Source organism: Borostomias antarcticus (genome assembly GCF_949987555.1).
Source record: "Borostomias antarcticus genome assembly, chromosome: 10".
NCBI lineage: Eukaryota > Metazoa > Chordata > Actinopteri > Stomiiformes > Stomiidae > Borostomias > Borostomias antarcticus.
Window position 1 is genome coordinate 16263769 of NC_140243.1, and position 22796 is coordinate 16286564.

General features: G+C 44.0%; 1 protein-coding gene across 1 annotated transcript in view; it reads right to left on the bottom strand.

The window, feature by feature from the left end:
- Positions 1-15213: 15213 nt before the first annotated feature.
- efna4 (ephrin A4) overlaps positions 15214-22796 on the bottom strand; it is a gene marked incomplete at both ends in the record, with an annotated part of 32998 nt that continues 25415 nt past the window's right edge. Inside the window, 3 exons of the mRNA XM_084444533.1 lie at positions 15214-15236; positions 15520-15546; positions 22350-22418. Of these exons, the coding sequence (XP_084300659.1) occupies positions 15214-15236; positions 15520-15546; positions 22350-22418 (119 nt within the window). The remainder of the gene's footprint in view (positions 15237-15519; positions 15547-22349; positions 22419-22796) is intronic.

Here is a 22796-nt window from a genome sequence, read left to right on the forward strand (position 1 = left end):
CTAATAAAGCGGGCTGCTTACGAGGCCGCCCTGGGCTCCACACATCTCCCTGTATCTCTCTCCTACAACTTGTCTGGCAACGCTGTTACAGCGTGATCAAATTATTATTATTAATAACAACAGTAAGAGAAGCAATAAGAGAAAGTTTATAATCATACAAGTAATGGTGTGTTTGGATGGTGGAATCAATAAGAAATTGCCTGGAATATGATTTCTTGTGGACACTGGTTATGTTTGTTCAGATGCTTGTAAATTCGACTACTCAGCTATCAAAAGCTTATGTTTTGGTGTGTGTGTGTGAACGTGAAGTAGTGAGAGACAGCAGTCTGTTGTTTTTGTGTGACTTGGTGAGCAGGGTTTCTCTCTCTCTCTCTCTGTCAGAAGGGGGGTGCTGCAGACCTAGGCAGATATACAGCCCAGGCACTTTCACGACCCAGCTGCCCTATGCGTACGATACGCATGAGTCAGCAGCAGACCGATAGTGACACAAGTAAGAGGTATATGGGGCTAAATCAATGCCAAAAGTACTGTACATGCACAGACTTTGTCACTAATATATATTACAATTTGTAAACACAACACGATCTACAAATAAGTTAGAAGTCGACAAACTCTTCATGATCCACAAATATAAAACATGATCTATGAATACTATTGTAGATTCAAAATCCACAAACAAACTCTTCATGATCCACAAATATAAATCACAATCCGCACATAGATTCAAAATGCATTAACAAACACATCATGATTCACAAATAGAATTCAGTGACTTTTAAAAGTGCATCAGTACATTTAAAAGCAGAATTTGAATAAAACCATGATGCATGTCGAGCATACAGTTGAATGTGTAATTGGAGTGGGCTTTTCAGTTAAGCTGTAGTTGGCATATAGAAACATCTTTTTTTTGTGTTCGGTCTAAAATGTAAGCATTTATTTGAAAGTAAGTAGTGAACTATCAGTGAATAAAATAGTTCCTATGAAAAGAACTGACCATGTAAAAAAAACAAAAAAAAAACGCATTGTGTTGCCTCACCATACAAATAAAGTTTGATTTGATTTGAAAACAGGTCATACAATAAGATGGTATGATTATCTTATCTACTGTTCATTTGGTCTTTGCCTCCCCCTGCTGTCTGTATAGTGTTACTGTGCTATAGTGGATCTGCTCAAAGCATTCTACAAGGTTTAAGAATAGCCACCAAAAGAGCTACCGAACACCACCTCAAACTCTGAACTCTGTGGATTTAGAAAGTAAATGAGCTCTGGTACCTGTGTGCTGGACGCACGTACGTACACACTACAGTACAGGGGTCAATCTAAACGCAACAGGACACTGTCTGGAATGTGGGATTTTTGAAAGGGGTGACTTGTGTGTACAGTATCTTGATAAAATGCTATGTACTGTAATACTGCTCTTTAGCTGTGTGACAACCAATAGTGAGTACTGGAGCATATATTTCATCAATGCATATGATTACACTGTATGTATATCATGGCGAGAGATCAAGATGGCGCCGTATCATGGCGACACACTACAAACTTGATGTCCGATGGGCTAAATATGGTTATTAACATATAAATGTAATGTTTATCTACATTCACAACAACATATCACCCAATTGCACTCTCTTTTGCCTTTATAATCAATATTCTAGAGCATATTATTACATTGTTTGATATCTTAATGTAACATTTATATTTAAAGCTGCAATAACTGATTATTTTTTTTCACATTTTGTCAAAACGAATTAAAACCACCTGGGATTTTATGATGAAACCAGATTGCATCATTGAGGCATAGCGTCCTGGAAGCGTCCAATTTCTATGACACACCCCTACCAGTCACCACATCTTCCAGCATTTCTGCCTGTGTTGTCAAATTACAGCCCGGAACTTTATTCCGCCCCTGTGCCTTATACATATTACACGTTTTATGCCTTTCGTTTGTAAACAAGTATTCTTTTCTAAGACCCATATTATTGTATATAATATTGTTTACTGGTGGGTTCAGTGAGGAATGCCGGTATGTGAGATAGGTGTCTCTCTCTGGGGGTTGTATGAAAGGTGGGTTGCCTCCGAGAGTCCGTGAGTGTGAGTGTGAGTGGTCACTGACCCTGCGCATCCCGGATAAGGAAGGCACCAGGTGAGCTAATCAGGGAGCTGCATGTAGAACGGTGCCGACCAAGGCAGCGAGTGTCACAGGGAGCGACTGCTTTTATCACACATGGGGACACGTTCTGTGGAGCCTCGTCTGAGCCTTTGAGAACTGATTTGAATAACCCCTGAATGGACTGAGATGGAGGACGGGGCTGGCTACTCAGGTAAGGCGGCCCTCCTTAGATTCTCAGGGGATACCGTCGAATGTGTGTGCTTTGGAGACAGGGAGGAGGAATACTGGGCTGTAGTTCTACTGTATCATATTCCCTAGAGACCATCGTAGCCAAGCCTTGTAACAGGTGGGATAACAAGCCGGTGAAACTCCACAGCCCAACTGCCATGTTATACAGTGTCTGTATGTACAGTATGAGGACCAACAGTGAACAGCAGATATTATGATCATTAGTGCAGACCATTACATTGTCTATCTGACAACGTTTATATATTTAAATTCTCAAAATCACAAAACCATCTCAATGTAGCGTTAAATTTGTGAAACCAACGTCTTATGTGGGCCATGTATGAAAACCAACAGTGAATGTAACTACAGTAGATATTTTCATCAGCAGTGCAGATCATTACACTATCTGATATCTTAAAAATGTAAAGTTTATATTTAAATTCATGAACTATCTCAATGTAATGCAAAATTCACAAAACCACTCAATTAGTCAACGTCTATGGATGGTTTGTCAGTGTCTATAGACGGTTATTAATGTTCAAGTTTCAACCGTCTATTTAATATGGTTATTTCGGTCTGGGTGGTGACACTGTCTGGGCCATATAACTGCGTGGGCTGTAACATGGATGTATTAACGCCCGTGTCCCAGGTCTGCAGCACCCGCCCCACCCCCCCCCTCCCCCAACCCCTTACTCTTTCCATATTCTCCCTCAACAAGTTTTTTCCACAGCTTCTCTCATTTTCCCTCTTTTCATCTTCGATCACCACGGTCAGTCCTTTGGTGTCGTGATATGGACTCGGCTTGACGTTAGACCTGCTTGTAAGGTTTTGGAAACATCTGACAGACCTTGATCTTGGGAGCGAACTAACCATTTAACCTCCCCGTAGGGAAGGCTGCCTCAGAGAATGATGGTGTACTTAAGGCCTGGGCTAAGTTCTCTAATCCAATCCCACACGGGTCCCTGCAGTGTAAAAGGAGACGGAAGCAGCATGAGACAGCATTTCAGCTGAGCATCCTGGGATGGATATCTAGCAGAGAGCATGAATTGTCATCTCTCAGTTGTCAGACAACCTCGGGAGACGAGAGGAAACGTTTGAGTCTATGCAAATCACCAACCCATCCGCATGTCAAGTCAATGAACCAGAACAGTGGGGAAATAGGATGTTTCGGTATCAAAGTGTCACACATGCAAAGTGAATGACAGAGGGAGAGAATGAGAGAGGTACTTGGCTCCCTCTCATGTGCGGTGTGACTGACTGTGTCGAGCCTTGGTTTTCCTCATATGAAGTAAGTCGTGTTAATAGGCGCTAGCCTGGCTTTTTCAAAGGCAAAGGACACAAGACTTCACCCTTTCCATTTGTGAGCCTAAGGTAGGACGCAGCTCCATAGCCTACCTCACCAGCATCACAAAAGTGGTCCAGAAGGCTCTTTCCAGTGGCAGCTGCTCCTTGCTCAAATCCAGAGTTCTCATTTCCTTTGCTCTATCCTCTTCAGGAATGGTAGAGAGGACAGTGTGGTCCTTACTGATCCATTTGTATTTTCATGATTTGTTGACAGGTGCCATTGTCCCAGGATTGGACAAGGAGGTAACAAACCTGCCAAAATCAACTGTTTGCTCTCATGTGTGACCAGAGTACCAACAGAAGCACAGTGAAGGAGTTTGTGATATAGGTCACCAGAGTCACCAAATTCTTGCATATGCCGTTGTGCAACATTGGATTGGCTTGGCACGTTCACTGCTTGCATCCTACCTGACGGGCCGCTCCTACCAGGTGACATGGAAAGGGTCGATGTCGGAACCATGTAGTCTGACTACGGAGGTTCCACAAGGGTCTATCCTGGGTCCTCTCCTTTTTTCCCTCTACACTTCTTCCCTGGGCTCTGTCATTCGCTCGCATGGCTTCTCTTATCACTGCTATGCCGATGACACCCAACTGGTCCTGTCATTTCCCCCTTCTGACACACAAGTGGAGATACGCTTAGCTGGGTGGTTGCTGACATCTCGGAGTGGATGGTGACGCATCACCTCAAGCTCAATCTGGATAAGACTGAGCTGCTGTTCTCTGGGGGAAGGGCTGCCCTGGCCATCACCATTGAAGATGAAGACACAGTGGTGATGCTGACCCGGACTGCGAGGAACCCGGGTGTGACCCTGGACGACCAACTGTCGTTCTCTGCACGTATCATATCCGTCACATTCTCCTGCAGATTCCTGCTCTACATCATCAGGAGGACTCGCCTTTTCCTCATTGAAGAAATAGCCCAGGTGCTCATCCAGGCCCTTGTCATCTCCCGCCTGGACTATTACAACTCCCTCCTTGCTGGGGCCCCAGCGTCAGCCATTAAACCGCTGGAACTTGTCCAGAAAGCTGCTGATTGTCTGGTGTTCCAACCACCCCAAGTTCTCCTACACAACTTCCCTTCTCTGTTCCTTACACTGGCTCCCTGTAGCGGCTCGCATCCAGTTTAAAACTCTGGTACTAGCCTACAGGGCAATGAAAGGAACAGCCCGTCCTACCTCCAGGCATGGTCAAAACCTATAGCCCCTCCCGACCGCTAAGCTCTGCTAACTTGGGGTGACGGGTGGCCATGTCACTCCGAGGCCCCTGCGGTCGATCGGCTCGGTCATGGCTCCTCTCTGTACTTGCCCTGCAGTGGTGGAACGAACTGCCCACTGATGTCAGGACAGCAGAGTCGCTGCCCATCTTTCATCGCAGGCTCAAAACTCATCTCTTCAAGAAGTACTACCACGATCCTCCCTCTTAAGCACCTATTGTATTTTAGATTGCTATTAGTGCACGTTGCCTTCAGCACTAGATTATGCTCTTAGTCACTTGTTTTAGAAAGGAGATGCACTTGTGAGTTCTGGCAAGTAATAGTACATTGGCTTTTCCTACGTTAAATGCAATTATTGTAAGTCGCTTTGGATAAAAAGCATAAGCTACAGTAAATGACTAATATAATGTAATGTAGCCTACATTACAGAAATGTAATGAGAATGAGATTCAGACATGCCTAATCGACAGGTTGTATTTGTCATCTGGCCCGGCTGACATCAGGAGGTGGAATCAAAGCTCTCAACCAGCCACCTGAAGAGATCCTCAGAGCTACAGTATCTCAGAAGATGACTGGAAAAAAGATTCATCACTCGTGTGCAGATTGGGGTTGTACAAGCATTCACACAATCCAAACAAAAGGTCAATTCTTTCACAGTTAAGACTATTGTTTTTGGTTATATTTGTCCATTATAACATTAAGTTGAGAGCTAATTGGCCACCTGAGTCAGACTATTAATAGTTAATGTTAGCTAACAGCTAAGAAAGGTGAGACTTCATAAAAAATAGGTTGTCCTTAATTGAGATTTTCATCTACAGTATATTGGCATTTTTTTCCAAACCCATTTTTGACAAGCTGATTTTGCTAACTCTTCTCACATTTTTAAGGTTTCCAAAGAGTTGAGGCAGTGGGAAGTAGCTGTAAGGAGGGAAGGTTTTTCCACCAGTGAGTACTCTGGAGGGAGCACCTTAATGTTAGTTTTGTCACAGTCCCCGAGTTGACATTCTAACATCAAGACCCCCTGCTTCTATCTGAGCATGTGAGATGGTTTTAGAGAGGCCTTTCAAACAGGACAGCAGCAGTTTCACTGAAAGGACACACACCGTGGCACAACATTCTCACGGAAACTGATGAGAGTTCACAGGGAATTCACTGTAATTGGATTCGACAAAGCGAAAGTATAAACGTTGCTACTTGCAGTATTCTTCAGGCTGTTTCAAAGTCAAGACATTATCAGTGGAGTGATGACATGCCTGATCAGTCTTTGATTGGCCATGTTATTGAGAAAATATTGAATGATATCGGTTAATTTCAGTGTATCAACTTGACTAAGCATCAATAGTCAAACTTTTAGTTGAGGTACCCAGTCCTGGAACATGAACATACGACTGATTTATGCTCTCCCTTTTTTTTCTACTCATTTAAAGGACCAAACTACAGTGGTTTTGGTGCACTTCTACTGCAGAAACCAATGCTGACATTTTTTAATACTGCTATTAATATTCAAATGTAAAAAGTAAAAGTAATCTATTCAAAACACCAAGAGGTTTGAACTCATGCATAACAAATGCATAACAAAATAAATATGGTATTCAAATCATCTCACTATAATCCGCTGTTGTGTGGGGACAGATGAGTCAGAGTAGGGTGTGGCAGTGTGTTGAGATGCAAAGCACCTTCCATCTAAACAGTTCTGAACAGGAGCGATGAGAGAAAGCAGAACTCAAGCTAACTCGAAAACGTGCTTTAACTTTAAGCACCGAAACACACAATCCCTCATACCGAAAGACAAGATCCCTCATACCAAAACACAAGATCCCTCATATCGAAACACAAGATCCCTCATACCAAAACACAAGATCCCTCATATCGAAACACAAGATCCCTCATACCGAAAGACAAGATCCCTCATACCGAAAGACAAGATCCCTCATACCAAAACACAAGATCCCTCATATCGAAACACAAGATCCCTCATACCAAAACACAAGATCCCTCATATCGAAACACAAGATCCCTCATACCGAAACACACAATCCCTCATACCGAGACACAAGATCCCTCATACCGAAAGACAAGATCCCTCATACTGTACCTAAACACAAGATCCCTCATACCGAAACACAAGATCCCTCATACCGAAACACAAGATCCCTCATACCGAAACACACAATCCCTCATACCGAAACACAAGATCCCTCATACCGAAACACAAGATCCCTCATACTGAAACACAAGATCCCTCATACCGAAACACAAGATCCCTCATACCGAAACACAAGATCACTCATACCGAAACACAAGATCCCTCATACCGAAAATCAAGATCCCTCATACCGAAAAACAAGATCCCTCATACCGAAAAACAAAAACACAAGATCCCTGATACCGAAACACAAGATCCCTCATACCGAAACACAAGAACACAAGATCCCTCATACAGAAACACAAAATCCCTCACACCAAAATACAAGATCCTTCATACCGAAAATCAAGATCCCTCATACCGAAAAACAAGATCCCTCATACCGAAAAACAAGATCCTTCATACCGAAAAACAAAATCACTCATACCGAAAAACAATACTGAATTAAAGCTGCTACGCAGCGATGAGTCGGGGCCAGGCAATTTCCGACAAGTTTAGGAGCAATAAGCGAGAGAATAGGAAGACATTCCAATGTTCATTTTGTACATTCGTATCTTAAAACATTTGTAAAACATTTTGATGCATTGTAAGCTTGATTTTGATAATTCAACAATCTGGTCAATGAGTTTGTGAATTACAGTCTGAAGATCCAGTGTAGCAAGTTTGGTGTTAATTGATTGAAAAATGTGGGATGAGATATGTTTATAAATTTTTACAGGTTTTGTTTGGTTTTCTTCATAATTGAACATTAACTTCAGCAGCTGTGTGCTCAGTCAGTTGTCAATCGATTTAGTCATTGTAATCCTCAGCGGGGGTTGGGTAGGGTTGCCAACAGCGAAGTCTCCGATTCGTGGAGCTTGCGTTGGATTGTGGGTAATGTAGTTTTCTCTGTATGAAGTGTTGGTTTCAGAGGACAGAATTAAATAATATTAATAAATTAAAATTCAATTTTTGAGATAGAATTCTGAAAGAAATCACACTACATCTTGAATATGTGGCCAATGTTGTCACTTTTTATGAGGATGATCAGACATTGATTTGGTGAGAATTAATAGGAACTGTATACAGAACTGTTAACAGTAAAACTTTTTGATGTGCTGTGGGCTCAATTTTTCATATTTCAAAAATCTGTGAGGATCATTTGGTAAGGACAGTCTGAAGATACAGTAAATATAAACAGTGTCAATTGAACAAAAAATGTGGGAGGATATAGGTTTGATAGGTTTTACAGTTTATGAAAAAATCAGAGTGATGGACTTCAAAATTCCTGTTCAGAGCGTATGAAAGTTTTGTCTCACTTGGGACTACATTGACATGGTGGTTTTACAGTGATAGCACCTATGGCTGATTTGTTATGATTTTTTAAAAGTTTTAAACTTTAGACTGTTGCTGTAGCGCCACCTTCAGCTTTATTGACCTACAATGCAGGTTGAGGACTTTGGGTATAGTACTGGAGCTATGTGCAAAGTTTGGTGATTTTTTGTCCACGGGAAGTCAGACTTCAGTGGAAGATGGAGAATAATAATAATAATAATAATAATAATAATAATAATATAGGCAAATACAATAGGGTTCCGGCAGCTATGCTGCCTGGCCCCTAAAAACAAGATCCCTCATACTGAAAAACAAGATCCCTCATACCGAAAAACAAGATCCCTTATACCTCAACATGAATAGGAGAGTCTCATGATCAAACTATTACTGCTGCACTTTGAAAAGTCATGAACACACTGAACACAGAAGCAGGCTTATCTGAACCAATCCAGTGATCAAATACAAATGCCACTGAACCTGTAAAGATAATCTGGGTATCGGGTCTGGGCATACGGGTAATGTCCTCTTATTCTTTGGAGAGGAAATTCACTGTCAGAGACAACACTGAAACTCCACACCCATCGTACACACAAGACCTCCTAGCTCATTTCTGGATGCCTACCTGTTGATCTGAAAATAGAATACAGGCTATTGACTAAAACAAGGCTCAGTGATTTAGCATCTGCATGAAAATAAACAAATATTGAACAGTCTTGTGTTCCTACTGTACCTCTTCAGTTTGTAGGCTACTCTATTCTCAATTGACGTAACAATTGACGTGACAAAGTTTGCTTTTAACTTGAGCATAAGAAAATCTGAAAATAAAAGGTCAAAAAAAGAAAATAAACACATACATTTGTTAATCCTTCACTGCATTTCATTATACTGTAACAACTGACTGTAACTGTTAGGAATTGCTACAAATAGATGTGGTTTTGTACCCAGAACAAAATGTTACTACTGAAGTTAGTTTTAAAATCCATCTATCCATCAAATAAAAGAGTAAATCACATGCAAATTGCATGTGCCCATATTATGAGATTACTGCACAATATGTTTGTCATTTAGGTGGACCAACCAACAGTAGGGATTTTAACTCTATATGATCTTTTAAATTATATATACTGTGAAAACTTATACTGATATAACTGTTTAAGACAAGTAATGTTGCTATACTGCTGTATAAATAGACTTCACCCTTTAAGATAACATTACAGTTATTGACTGGCAACAGCTTCACAGTGCTTACACAAGTATGATGCATATTGTGGAAGCGCCACACCCGTTTTCACCATAACAACATGGTAGCATGTCAAATATTCATGGCAGTTTGTTTACAGTAGCACAGTCCTTTGCATGCACTGTAGATGCAAAGGACCTTTAATATGGGAAGTCAGCTGGGAATCCTAGGTCACTCACTCAGCCCTATCGCGACCAATGCTGCGCAGGTAAGGTTATCCACTAATTTCATAAATATGTGACTGAGGCTTAAGTTAGGGTTTTATTTCAGAAACAAGTCATTTCCCTTTGAGGCCAGAAGAAGACTGGTCTCTGCTACCGTTTTCCTGGTGCTTGATGATGGTGATCTGTTGTACATCAATGTACTGTACCTGCCCATTGCTTTTTGTAAAGCTGTAAAGCTCTAACTCATCCCTGTACTCCAGGGCCGGCTGGTCTTCGCTGTCCTTACAGAGGCTCAGTCATTGGTACCTGTTCCTTTAAAAAGCTGTCCTAGACAAACCCCCGGCCTATATCTCCTCTCTGACTGCAGGGAGATCTGTCACGAACGTTACAGTGTGAGATCTCATGATATGATCCTGTTGTGTGTGGCGAGGGCCAGGACTGAACTGGGAGAGAAAGCTTTTATGTGCTCTGCTCCTCTTACCTTCAAAACGTTCTCAAGCTAATTGGTCTCTCTGCCTGCCTTTAAAGTACTCATAAGCTTGTTAAATGATTCCATTGGCACTGTGTTAATGTCCTTCGGTATTTTAATTTGTTCTATTGTTTTTATTATTTTGTCTAACTTTTTATGCTGCTATTTTGGCCAGGTCTCGCTTGGATCTTAATGGGACCACCTGGTAAAATAAAGGTTAAATAAAATACAAATGTAAAGACCCACTAGAGCATTAATCAGTATATAACATTATTTACTTCAGTTACCTGTTCGTCTGGTTTTTATTGTCATACAGTAATGCAGGGATATGGACTGAACTGAGTTAATGTGTGTTTCTATGGATGTTTCTTCTAGGGAGGACAGGTCTCTGGGCCTGCCACTTGTACTGTGTATTATGTAGGGTGAGTATTACAGATTACTGGGAGATATGGCAGGGGCAGGAGAACATACTGGTCTTCAATTTGTCACTTGGAACACCAACAATATCAACTAAGGAAGAAAAAAAAAGAGATCTCCAAAACTGGAACCCGTGCTCAAATATCTGATAGAAAAAACATTTAGCTTCCCTAGTGACGCTCCTCTACGTGTGGTATTTCTACAGAAGGCATGGGGCTTAATATCCTATACTCTGATTTGGTTTAAATTCTTTAGGTAAACCCTTTACATTATATAAACTCAACATGCAATATCATCGGGTAAGGACATACTTTAACACATTAACTTCATCAACCCATAGATTTAACCGGGCTAATTTTCAAATGCAGATGAAGAAATATATTAGTACATTAGTCACCTTTTTTAAAGACCCTGGCACAAAATGTGGATTATACAGCAAGATATGTCCTATAAACTGTTGGTTCATTGTCACGATGTTGTGTTGATTGTGCCATCTGTTACTCTTTTTTTTTTTTACATTTTAATGTTTTTTAATCTTGTATCATTTCAATCTTGTAAAGGTGTAATTTTTGTCATTTTTACATGACAATTTGCTGCTGCTGGCCAGGTTTCCCTGGTGAAAGACTGTAGCCTACCTGATATCAAGGTCAAATTAAATAATATATAAAATCACTGTGAACTACTATTTATTACTAGTATTTACTTACTAGTATTTGACATTTTATGTTACATGACATTAATGTTACCTCAAGGACTGATTTACAAGTATATAATATGGGCAATTTACAACAAACCTTGATTCATTGATTACCTGAAAGTATTTGAAACCAATTGAGATGCATTTGATCTGCATTACAATAGTCACATATGGGGGCTGGTCTATTGGTTTCACATCATCTGAGCCACGTCTGATTTCCAAACCCATGACCAATGCAGTGGTACTTACTGGGTTAGGGAGATGTGGTAAAATCACTATATACAGTAGCAGTTTATCTGAAAATAAAATCAATAGTGTGATGTCGCGGTCAGAATTCTGGCAATGCCTCCTCACTACTTTTTTCGTTTTTATGGATTGATATTAATCACATTTCAGGTCGAAATTCCAGAGTGTAATATCAAATTAGTGAACATACTTTGGGGGAAAGAAAAAAAAGCATTTACAGTTTTATAATGTACATTCTTAAAACATTGTTTTCTAACTGGGCTAGAGGGGAACAAGAGTGATAAATAAGGTAAGCTCTCATAATAACAATGTAATTGTATCCTTACTAAACTGTAATGGGCAGAAAGAGCCATCAGGAGCAAATAAAAGGCATGGGAAGGCAAACCACACAGCCAGTCCTAAACAACTTGCTTCAGTTCAACAGTGACCAATCGGGCATCAGGTGAGATCATAAACCATGAAATAGGAGGTATTATCCCTCATATCAAGGATATTGGATATCTGGATTCATATAGAGGCTATACATTACAACCTATATAAATGGAAATGTATTTTCAGATGTGTATATTGAGTTATTAAGAAGTATGTCTTTAGAAAGACTCATATTGCTGTGTATTCAAACTCGGCATCTGTCAGGTTTGATAGGGATAAAAATAAATGTAAATATTTTTACTGTACAGTATGGTCGATGTATTGGCAATGATGTATCAGGGACTGTGGGACTTTGGGATCTCATTCTTATCAGGGCTTGGCTTAGAGTAGATAATATAAACTCTGTTCAATATTCCAGCAGGTTTCTCCGATTACAATGGCCTCTTAAACCACAAGGTCATTTGATGTCCCTGAAGTCTTAATATCGGCACCCCCCTGTGCATTTTACATGATATGTCTGTTACACAAATAAAGCCGTTTGTGTTTATTTTACTGAGTTTTTATTTTAATTTTAATAAAGGTAAACAATATTTTGGTGATATAAAACATTCTCAAAATGCACAAAAGGTTAATGAAAGTTGAATACAACAATCTTATTGCAATCTTATTTATTTTGCCTTGCCTTGTAAAAAAAAAAAAAAAAAAAACGGCTCAGATTGCAGTTGGCTCTTCATAGAAGATGCTAAACATTCTTCACTAAAATGTGAATACAAAACAGAAAGAAAAAACTAGTTAAAAAATATTAACATTAGCTGATTGTAATACTCTCTACATCTGGCATCAGCAGATCTATACAAGGTTCCAGACAGCAGTTTCTCACCCAACTCAAGCTCATAACAGTAAACAATGCTGGTTAAATCTGCATAAAATTTAGAAACTTTGAATGGTGATTTAAAGCATATAGTTTCTTCAGTTTCCTCTTCATGAGTAAGTGCTTTGAGACAGGACTGATGGCTAACATATTTCAAAGGGTTTCCTGGTGTGACCCAAACAAGTAAAAAACACTCCTAAATTAGTAGAAACCCATAATTTCTCTACAGTAAACAAATACAGTAAATTATAATTTAGGCGTTATATTTGTGGGCAAATTATTGCTCCTGGTTTCCTTCTCACCACAGAACATGAAACAAATTTCTTCAAGAGTTGATATGTTCTAGACAGTCATTGAAATAACTATTACATTTCAGGGCTTACACAAATAATTCATAGTTAAAGTTAATAACTATATGTAAATTATTGTAAAGAAATTGATTGCACTGATGAAATATCAATGAATTGAGGTAATTTACTTGAATTAAATGCAAGACATTCCTACAACAAACACATTTTTGTTATTCTATGACATTAAATTTGACAAATCAAAAGACTACAGGGTGTATTTTAGAATGCATCTAGACATGAACAAGTCTCAAAAATAATCAGAATTCAAATACCATCTTTTTACCCAGTTGTTTCTGAGGAGAAATAGTAAAAAATAAAATAAACTACATAAACGGATTCAGCACTCTTCCTGGGTCCTTGTCTAAAAAACATTCTCAACACAACAGCTCAAGGCCTCCTGTTATTGGTGGAGGCTTTGTCTGGTGAGAGCTCATCAGTCTAGATATCGGCACACCGGGTTGGTCAGGAGCATGGGCCAATCATCCTCAGCCATTAGGAGCGTGCTCGGAAGGGGTGAGGTGATCCTCGGTTCATGCGTCCTACATCTCCATGTCCCCTGGTTCTAAGTGGTGGAGAAGGAGCGGGCAGGGAGGGTGTGTATGTGTGTGTGTGTGTGGGGGGGGGTTGGGGGGGGGAGGTTGCTCTCCAACAGGAGAGGATGAAGGACATCAGGCCACCCAATGACAGAGGTGACAGAATCAGTCGCATGTCCTGGTAATCCCAGTTTGGCCAGAGCAGGACCTGAGAGTAGCAGAGTCCTCTCCTCCATTCCCTGAGCGGCAGAGATTATGGCCCAGTCCAGATTCGAGTTGAACCAGGTTAATCCCAGTAGGGGGCGCAGCAGCCCTGCCAGATTACTCCAGACTACCCCAGATTATTCCCAGGTTCCCTTTCCTTGGTGTCAGACAAGACAGCAGCCTGATCTACAGTCTCATCACTGCTTCATCTATGACACAAAGTTCAGCCGATGCAAGTGTTTGTGATCAGTCCCGCTTTGGACGAAAATCGATCAGATGACGGTAGAAAACAAGCCCGTCTTCCTGTCCGGTCTGTGGAAAATCCCATGTAGCCATTTCAAACAGAGTGGTCCTGACAAGCAGCCGTGGGCTGCCGCACGCTCTCTCAGCACAGTGGTACACTAACAAGTCAAGCTTCGTTGGTCCGCTTTGGCTCAGCTCAATGCTTATGTTCAGATGAGAGAGAGAGAGAGAGAGAGAGGGGGGGCTGATGGTGAAAAGAAGAGGTGTGAAATGAGGAAAGGGAGCTTTGATGGTAGATTAGCGTCGGTTTGTTTCAGCAGGGGCTCTAGTCCGGAGCGAGGGATGGAAAAGAAGGAGTCGGAGGAGTGAATGGACAGGAGAAAAAAAGAGGGGAATAGGGGGAAGATTAGTGCCACTCCAGAAACGGACAGAGATGATGGACTGCACTGAAGTGGGTATGCATGCATGTCCCTGCCTTTGAGTGTGTGTGTGTGTGTGTGTGTGTGTGTGTGTGTTCCCATGTGCATATTGGCCAGGGCTTAGATCTATGCTCTATAACAGTTGTCAATTTTCTTCCAGTTAAAGGGAGTTGAAATGAATATGGGATCCTAAGGCAGCTTTGTCAGATCACATTTCAACACATGAAGACACACTGTTGAAAGGGTCATTTAGCTCGGCACACGGCCTAATAAATGTCTCTGGGAAAACCAGCCCTTTAAATGACCACAGAGTAAAAAAAAAAAAAATCAATTTCCATTTTTTTGTCTGACTGAAACTTTCAGAGGGAACAATTACATGAATAGCGAATCACCAAATCACTCCGCAGTTTCATAATCACCGAGACTTGCATATGTGTTCCGATTTAATACGGGAGTCAATGGACCAGCGTGAGAGGTGAATGACTGCGATTTGGCCAGGCGGCGTCTGAGTCACCCGTGATTCAAACGACCAGCTATGTCCTCAAACGGAGACTCATAGAGCCGGAGACGTGTCAGTAGCCGAGGACTGTCTGATGTACGAGGTGAGACGGGGATAGTTCAGGGTCTGAGTCAGTCGGAAGGCACGGACGACTCTAATAAGGTCAGCGGAAAGACAGAGGGATATCAGACAGAGAGCAAGAGAGAGAGAGGGATGAGGAAGAGAAGAAGAGCTGGCCTCGGTGAGCACACAGCACTGCGGGGGGATGGGGTACCTGAGAGGGAGGGAGGAGAGAGAGAGAGAGAGAGAGAGAGAGAGAGAGAGAGAGAGAGAGAGAGAGAAAGGGAATGAGATCACGTGTTGACAATTTATCAGATTTCAGACACACACAAGCACGGAAACACACACACCTACTAACAAACTCTGTTAAATCTCACCTTGCTTCTGCTTGGACCCTTCTGTTGCTAAGAAAGTGCGGGGGGAAAAAAAGAGAGGTGGACATTAGTTGTTTTTCATGTTCTCCCCACAACTCCAGCCTTACAGAACTTTCACAGAACCAAGGAACAGACAAATGACCAGAGGAAGCCATTTACCATTACTCACAGCCAAATGCCATGAAAAATGACTACTGACTGCGCAATCCTAACACACTGTACAGTATGGCCCCAATGCAAATTCTCTTAAAGGTCGAAAGCAAAAAGAGCAGGAGACGTGTGGCGAGGGAAAGATGATGTAAAAAAGAACGAGGGAGGGCGAGAGAGAGATTAGTTGGGGTAAAAAGTAACTAACAAAGGAAAAGACGACAAAAGTCAGAATGACAGAGCGCAACGGAGAAGGGGACAGAGGACAGGGAATGAAAGGCAGGGGAGGAAGGAAAGAAGTGTGAGAAAAAGGGAGAAAAGCAGAGAGGAAAGGAAGGATTAAAAGAAGGTCAGAGAGAGAGAGAGAGAAAGGAGGGGTGTTTGTGTCTGGGTGTCACTCTCTCAGCAGGAGGCTGACTAAAAGGAAATAATGGAGGGATGAGGGGCGAGGCAAAGAGGTTACGGAGGGGTGGAGGGATGGATGGTTGGAGGGGTGGAGTGGTTGCTTGAGGGCAAAGGGTGCAAAGGAACAGAGATTGTAAAAGTACTGCCAAAGCGATCGAGGGATGGAGGGATAGATTGGATGGATGGATGGAGGGATAGATTGGATGGATGGATGGAGGGATAGATTGGATGGATGGATGGAGGGATAGATTGGATGGATGGATGGATGGATACAGTAGATACAGTAAGGGCAGTGAGAAGGTGTGGGATGGAGAAAATTAAGGGATGAGGAAAGAAGGATGATGCAGAATTAAGATCGCCATTCAGGTTGACGATGTTCTTGGGACAGAACATCATATTGTCAGCTGACTGCACCAATGGTCAGGACTCTTTTCTGTCAGGGTGTGTACGTGCTCACAGAATCGATCCAATCTGTGGCCTTGAGCCACTCTGACACGTACACACACACCGATGTACACACACACACACCGATGTACACACACACACACACGGCATCGATCTCTGCTGGAATACTACCACTGATTCACAAACCACAACGATTGACAGAGATTAGCGGAGGGGAAATGGGCCAATCCTCCGTCCGACAAGTCTCACTGAATGACCACCTCAGACTGGCTGAAATTACAGTATGGGTTAAAACTGGAATAACCAAAAGTATTTGTCTGTCAGGCGATATCTACAAATCCTTAGATGATCTGTTCAGCACAGCAACCCGACCAGGTCAGGGGTGGGAGTCTCAGGACGCCAACCACTAAATTACTCCATGCTCTGCTGAAATAACAACCATCCAAGAGTTAACGAAGCGTTAAATTACATGCTGTGTTCAGGCCTCTAACAGAGAGAGAGAGAGAGAGAGAGAGAGAGAGAGAGAGAGATGCTGTCATGATAGATACTGGAATAGAAGAAAAAATAACTAAACATAATTTCTTTAATGTATTTCTTCTGTGAAAATGGTTGAGAGGTTATTTTAAACTTATGTCTGAGGCATGTATGCTATCATTATCTAAAATCGAATACTAAGAAGTTGCAGGATTTTATTAATTCAACTACCCTTTCATGTCCTAATTGAATAGATAAAGCACAGGCAAAGCCAGAGGAAAAAAGGTGTGGAGCTATTCTCTAAATACAATTAACAATGCATGCTAGACTATTTACATCAAAGCCACAAAATGACGGCATTGAAGTGGTAAATTATTACATTAATTGATATTGAGTTTACCCTGAACTCAATCCAAGGCCATAATCCCAGTTAAACACATTCACAATGTTTATACTGCAACACTGTACACCTACTGTTTAGATTATTTATAGGGCAGGTATTACTGTCTAATATTGTACAATTCAACTTGATACGCATGCTGCACTATACCTTTGCACACCGGAACTTGAGTGTTGAATCTACAACAATTACTGTTTATTTTCCTTGATGTAAACTCGATAAACTCTATAGAATATAGAGCTTAGATGGTTGTCTGTGTGTGTTTGTGTAAATTATCGTGCTTCTTAATACTTTAGATGCATACTTTGTTGACTTGTGTGTCAGTGTGGTTGCGTGTGTGTTTACTACACGCATGTGGTTGTACACTGTGGTTTTCGGTCATGGCGAGCTCTGCCACAAAATGGCCACCGTGGTGGCATGCACTTCAGCACTGTGCTGCAGAGAGACATAAGAGTGTGTGTGTGTGTGTGTGTGTGTATCTGTGTGTACACATGCATGTGTGTGTGTCTCCGTCAGAACAGCCCACTGCAGAGACGGACATCATTGCATAGCTCCACCCTCCTCCCTGCGCCGCCATTTTACACACAGCAGTCGACTGAAAACGAACCCCAACTGCAAAAGAAAATCCGATTAAAAATACACGAAAAAACGAGGAGGTATTTACGATGGCAAAGTCGCACTTTCAAAGTCGAGTTTGGAATTCAAGAAAGAGGTAGGCTAGACTAGCCGCGTGTGTGCGTGTATACGTTTACTTGTGTGTGTGTGTGTGTGTGTGTAAGAGTGGGTACAAAGGTATTCGGAGGGGCGGGGGTCACGGAAATCTGAAAGAAAAATTTGAAGGAAAAAAAAAAAAAGACAAAGAACTAATACACGGAGCGAGGTAGCGCAACCTGAAACGACGGCGATGGAGCGAGCGCTCACAGCGGGGAGAAGAGGGGGGGGCCGCCAAAAAAAAACCAACATAAAGAGAGGAGAGAACGAAAAAGAAAGGGGAAATCAATTAGCGAGAGTCGTCGGCCCGCAGTAGCCTCTCTCTCACAGCGGGCGGAGGAAGGGCGGAGGAGAGGCGGGGCGAGGAGGAAGAGCCAAACGAACGAGTGCGCGCGTGCAGGGAGAGGAGAGACGGGGGGGGGGGGGGGGGGGGTTGGTTGGATGGTTGTTATTCCGGAGGCTCGTGCTCTGATGCGACACTGTTGAGGTGGCGTACGTACAGTATGTATGTTAGAGGAGGAGGAGGAGGAGGAGGAGGAGGGGTGTTTCCAGGCCATTTGCACTGTGGAGTCAAACCTCTGTACAGCGACGAACCACTGACCCTGGCTATATTAGACACCCTGTTCTACATGGGCGACAGCCGGCGTTAGGAGTAACCGCGACGCAGATCCACTCGGAGAGAGAAAGAGAGACGACTTCCCCGTGTCACGGTAAACAGCGTCCCGTCTGTCTGGTGTCACGTTAAACAGGGTCCCGCCTGTCTGGTGTCACGTGAAACTGTGTCCTGCCTGGCCTGCTCTCGTTCCTCTTTCCTCCGCGGCTGCTAGGGCTTAATTTGAGTGGATAAACACACAAGCCGGTTACACTGGAGACGGCGGCAGAGGAGCGCTGGGGGCCGGGTGACCTCGCTGCAATGACAGTGTACCTGACGGACCCACTCTCTGTCACCGCTCTGTCCTACAAGCAGCCCCCTGTGTGTGTGTGTGTGTGTGTGTGTGTGTGTGTGTGTGTGTGGGTGTGTGTGTGTGTGTGTGGGTGTGTGTGTGTGTGTGTTTGACAGCCAGCCCTGGCTAGAGCTACCTACTACCTTTAATTACACTCTGTTGTTTGAAAAGTTTAGTGAGGGAAAGGGGATGGAGAGAGAGAGAGAGAGAGAGAGAGAAAGAAAGAAGGGAAGAAAGGTGGGAGGGAGTGACTCCATTTTGAAGTTCAAATAAAGCGTCCCATGTGAGACCGAAAGGGACAGGCTTTACCTGAAGGACATGAGGCAACCATCACCAGGCCCACGCACGCACGCACACACACACATATGCACGCACACACACACACACACACGCACGCACGCACGCACGCACACACACACACACGCACATTATGCACACGCACGCACGTGTGTCAGATAAAAGGGATCTTAGAAGGAAGGAACTAGAGTGTATAAGGCGTTACCACTGGGAGAACAACAACAGCTGCCCTAAAGAACCACTAATGGACAGACAGGGAGAGAGAGAGAGAGAGAGAGAGAGAGAGAGAGAGGAGCTAATCTAACTCTCCATCTCCCCTTTCGTCCACTCCATTCTCTTTCCTCTCACCTCATGTGTCCTCGTGCACAAGCACGACGGAGGAAGAGAACGGACGAGGGAATAGAGCGAGAGTTGGGGAGTGAGTGACCAGGGCGTCCAGATGGAGAGATATAAGAGCTGGAGACAGCTGAAACAGAGGGAGAGTAGATTAATAGAGAGAGAGAGAGAGAGAGAGAGAGAGAGAGAGAGAGAGGGAGGGAGAGAGAGAGAGAGGAGGCGACAGGAAAGGAAGCAGTGGGAGAGACTGTTGAAGATGGAGCCAAGATTAGTTTTGCTCTGGTAGTGAGGGATCATAAAAAACAAGGATGGGACAAGGGAGGGGATGGGACAGAGAGAGGGGGGGATTAGTGCCACTTCAGGAACGACAGAAGACTAGAGAGAGAGAGAGAGAGAGAGAGAGAGAGAGAAAGGAACATGTCTTGAAATGGAGTCAGGATTAGCATTGGCTGGAGAGAAGGATGAGAAACAGAGAGGGGGGATAAGGAAAAGAGAAGAGGGGAATGAACTGTCATGGAGAGAGAGAGAGAGAGAGAGAGAGAGAGAGATGAGATGCCTTGGCCTGATCTGGTAGCGTTAACTCAAAACATATGTTAGAAGTCTTACATGTATGTGATGGAACACAGAGAACACAAATGTTTACAATATATCTGACACTAAGCAATGCGTGTGTGTGTGGGTGTGTATCGGTCTGAATACCATCCAGTGATATGAAATGCGTGTCTCAGACAGTTTTAAGAAACAGCTAGGCGTCCGCTGGACGCCCTCCGCCCAAAAAGGTCAGGAGCGTGTTTATTTCCCCCCGGAGGACGGACTATCCTGTGGCATTTCTAATTAACGACTACAAGATAATTAACACGCCACCGAGTCATCAGTGTTGAGTCTCGTTATCGTAGCGCCAGGACGGCTGTTCCCCCCGGAGTTGTGTTGGCATTTCAGAGCTCAGATCCAGAGCCGCTGGTCTCTACAGGCAGAACAGGGAGCCTGAGTCAGGCCTCGGACGTTTATTCACTACTCCTGCTCCTCCTCCTCCTACCCCTGCTACTCCTCCACCTGCTCCTCTTCTTCCTGCTCCTCCCTCCTCCTCCTCCTGCTCTTCCCTCCTCCTCCTCCTCCCTCCTCCTCCTCCTGCTCCTCCCTCCTCCTGCACCTGCTACTCCTCCACCTGCTCCTCCCTCTTCCTCCTGCTACTCCTCCTCCTGCCCCTGCTCCACCCTCCTCCTCCTCCTGTCCCTCCTCCTCCTCTTGCCCCTACTCCTCCTCCTCCTCCTCCTCCTCTTGCCCCTACTCCTCCTCCTCCTCCTCCTGTCCCTCCTCCTCCTCTTGCCCCTACTCCTCCTCCTCCTCCTCATGCCCGGCTGCTCCTACCCAGAAAGCTGTGGCCGGCCCAGCCCTCCAGCAGACTCCACAGGGATCTGATGGGAATTGGGACAGACGTTACATACACACACGCAAGTATGTACCCGAGCGAGCACGCACTCCCTCCCTCCCTCCCCCCCCCTCTCCCTCCCTCCCCCACCCCCCCTCTCTCCTCCAATGTACAGAGATTCCCACAGTGACTGGGCAACATTCCAGACCGGAACGGGCAGCTCACTGGACCGGAAGACTAACATTACTCCAGGCGGGCTCTGGGTTAGATCAACTCTGGGAATTCACACCGGAGAGGGAGAGAGAGAGAGAGAGAGAGAGAGAGAGAGAGAGAGAGAGAGAGAGAGAGAAAGAGAAAGAGAGAGAGAGAGAGAGAGAGAGGGAGAGGGAGAGGGAGAGGGAGAGGGAGGGAGAGAGAGAGAGAGAGAGAGGGAGAGGGAGAGGGAGAGGGAGAGGGAGAGGGAGAGGGAGAGGGAGAGAGAGAGAGAGGGGGAGAGGGAGAGAGAGAGGGAGAGAGAGAGGGAGAGGGAGAGGGAGAGAGAGAGGGAGAGGGAGAGGGAGAGAGAGAGAGAGAGAGAGAGAGAGAGAGAGAGGGAGAGAGGGAGAGAGAGACAGAGAGAGAGAGAGAGAGAGAGAGAGAGAGTGGTGGGGGGGTAGGCTTTCAGAGACAACTACTCAAAAACAGCTATTAAGACAAACAACAAAATGGAGACGGTAAAGAGGTGACTTTGTTAGTTCAGGTGTGTGTGTGTGTGTGTGTGTGTGAGAGAGAGAGAGAGAGAGAGAGAGAGAGAGAGAGAGAGAGGACTAAATGTGAGCTTTTGCGTCGTGTTGTTTGGTACGAGCGGTGGGAAGGAGAGACGGAAGTTGGGAGAGAGAAAGGGCCACCGAGACGGAGGAGAGAGAGACGACGGGAGTCAAACCATGAAGGAGGAAGAGAGCCGAGGGGAGAGGTGCGGGAGAACCAGACATTCTGGAGCGAGGTGGAGAGCGTGAGAATGATGAAAAGGGAAAAAAAAAGACTGGAAAAAGGGATAGCCTTCATCAAAAACACTTTGTGCCGAGAGAGGGTGGGGGGGGGGGGGGTGGAAGAGAGGGGTAGTGTGAATCAAGCGGGGAACGCAGAATGGGTGTGTGAATGTGGTCATGCACCATAGCACACGGGAGGCAAAGCAGACACACGATAAGTCGAGAGAGAGGGGGAGAGAGAGAGGGAAGAGAGAGAGGGGGAGAGAGAGAGGGGGAGAGAGAGAGAGAGAGAGAGAGAGAGAGAGAGAGAGAGGATGGTTTGACGGTGTAGAGGAGAAGGATGAAAGGAAGGGAGGATGAAAAAAAGGAGTACTCACTGGGCTCACAGCATACTGTGACTCTCAGCTTCATACAGGGAAGAGGGGGTCCTTCATCTGTTGGCAGAGCTGGAGGGAGAGAGAGAGAGAGAGAGAGAGAGAGAGAGAAAGAGAGAGAGAGAGAGAGGGGGGGGGTGATGAGAGAAAAAAAAATAGGTAAGTCTACACTGACTGGATTATATGACAGTCAGGGTTATGGAATTAAAACCACATACCCATCGTTGGAATGTTGGGTGAAGCCACATATATGTGTATAACTACTGTAGCCCTAACACTACCATGCACACTGGTGCTGTACACATACTGAACATCAGATACTAGAGGCTCTGGGGCTAGGTGCTAAGGGGGCTAGTGGCTGGTGTTGGGGCTTAGGAGCCTAGGGTTAAGCGCTAGAGGTCGGAGACTGAGGCCCACGGAGGCTGGGACTAGGGTAGGGGAGTATTTAGA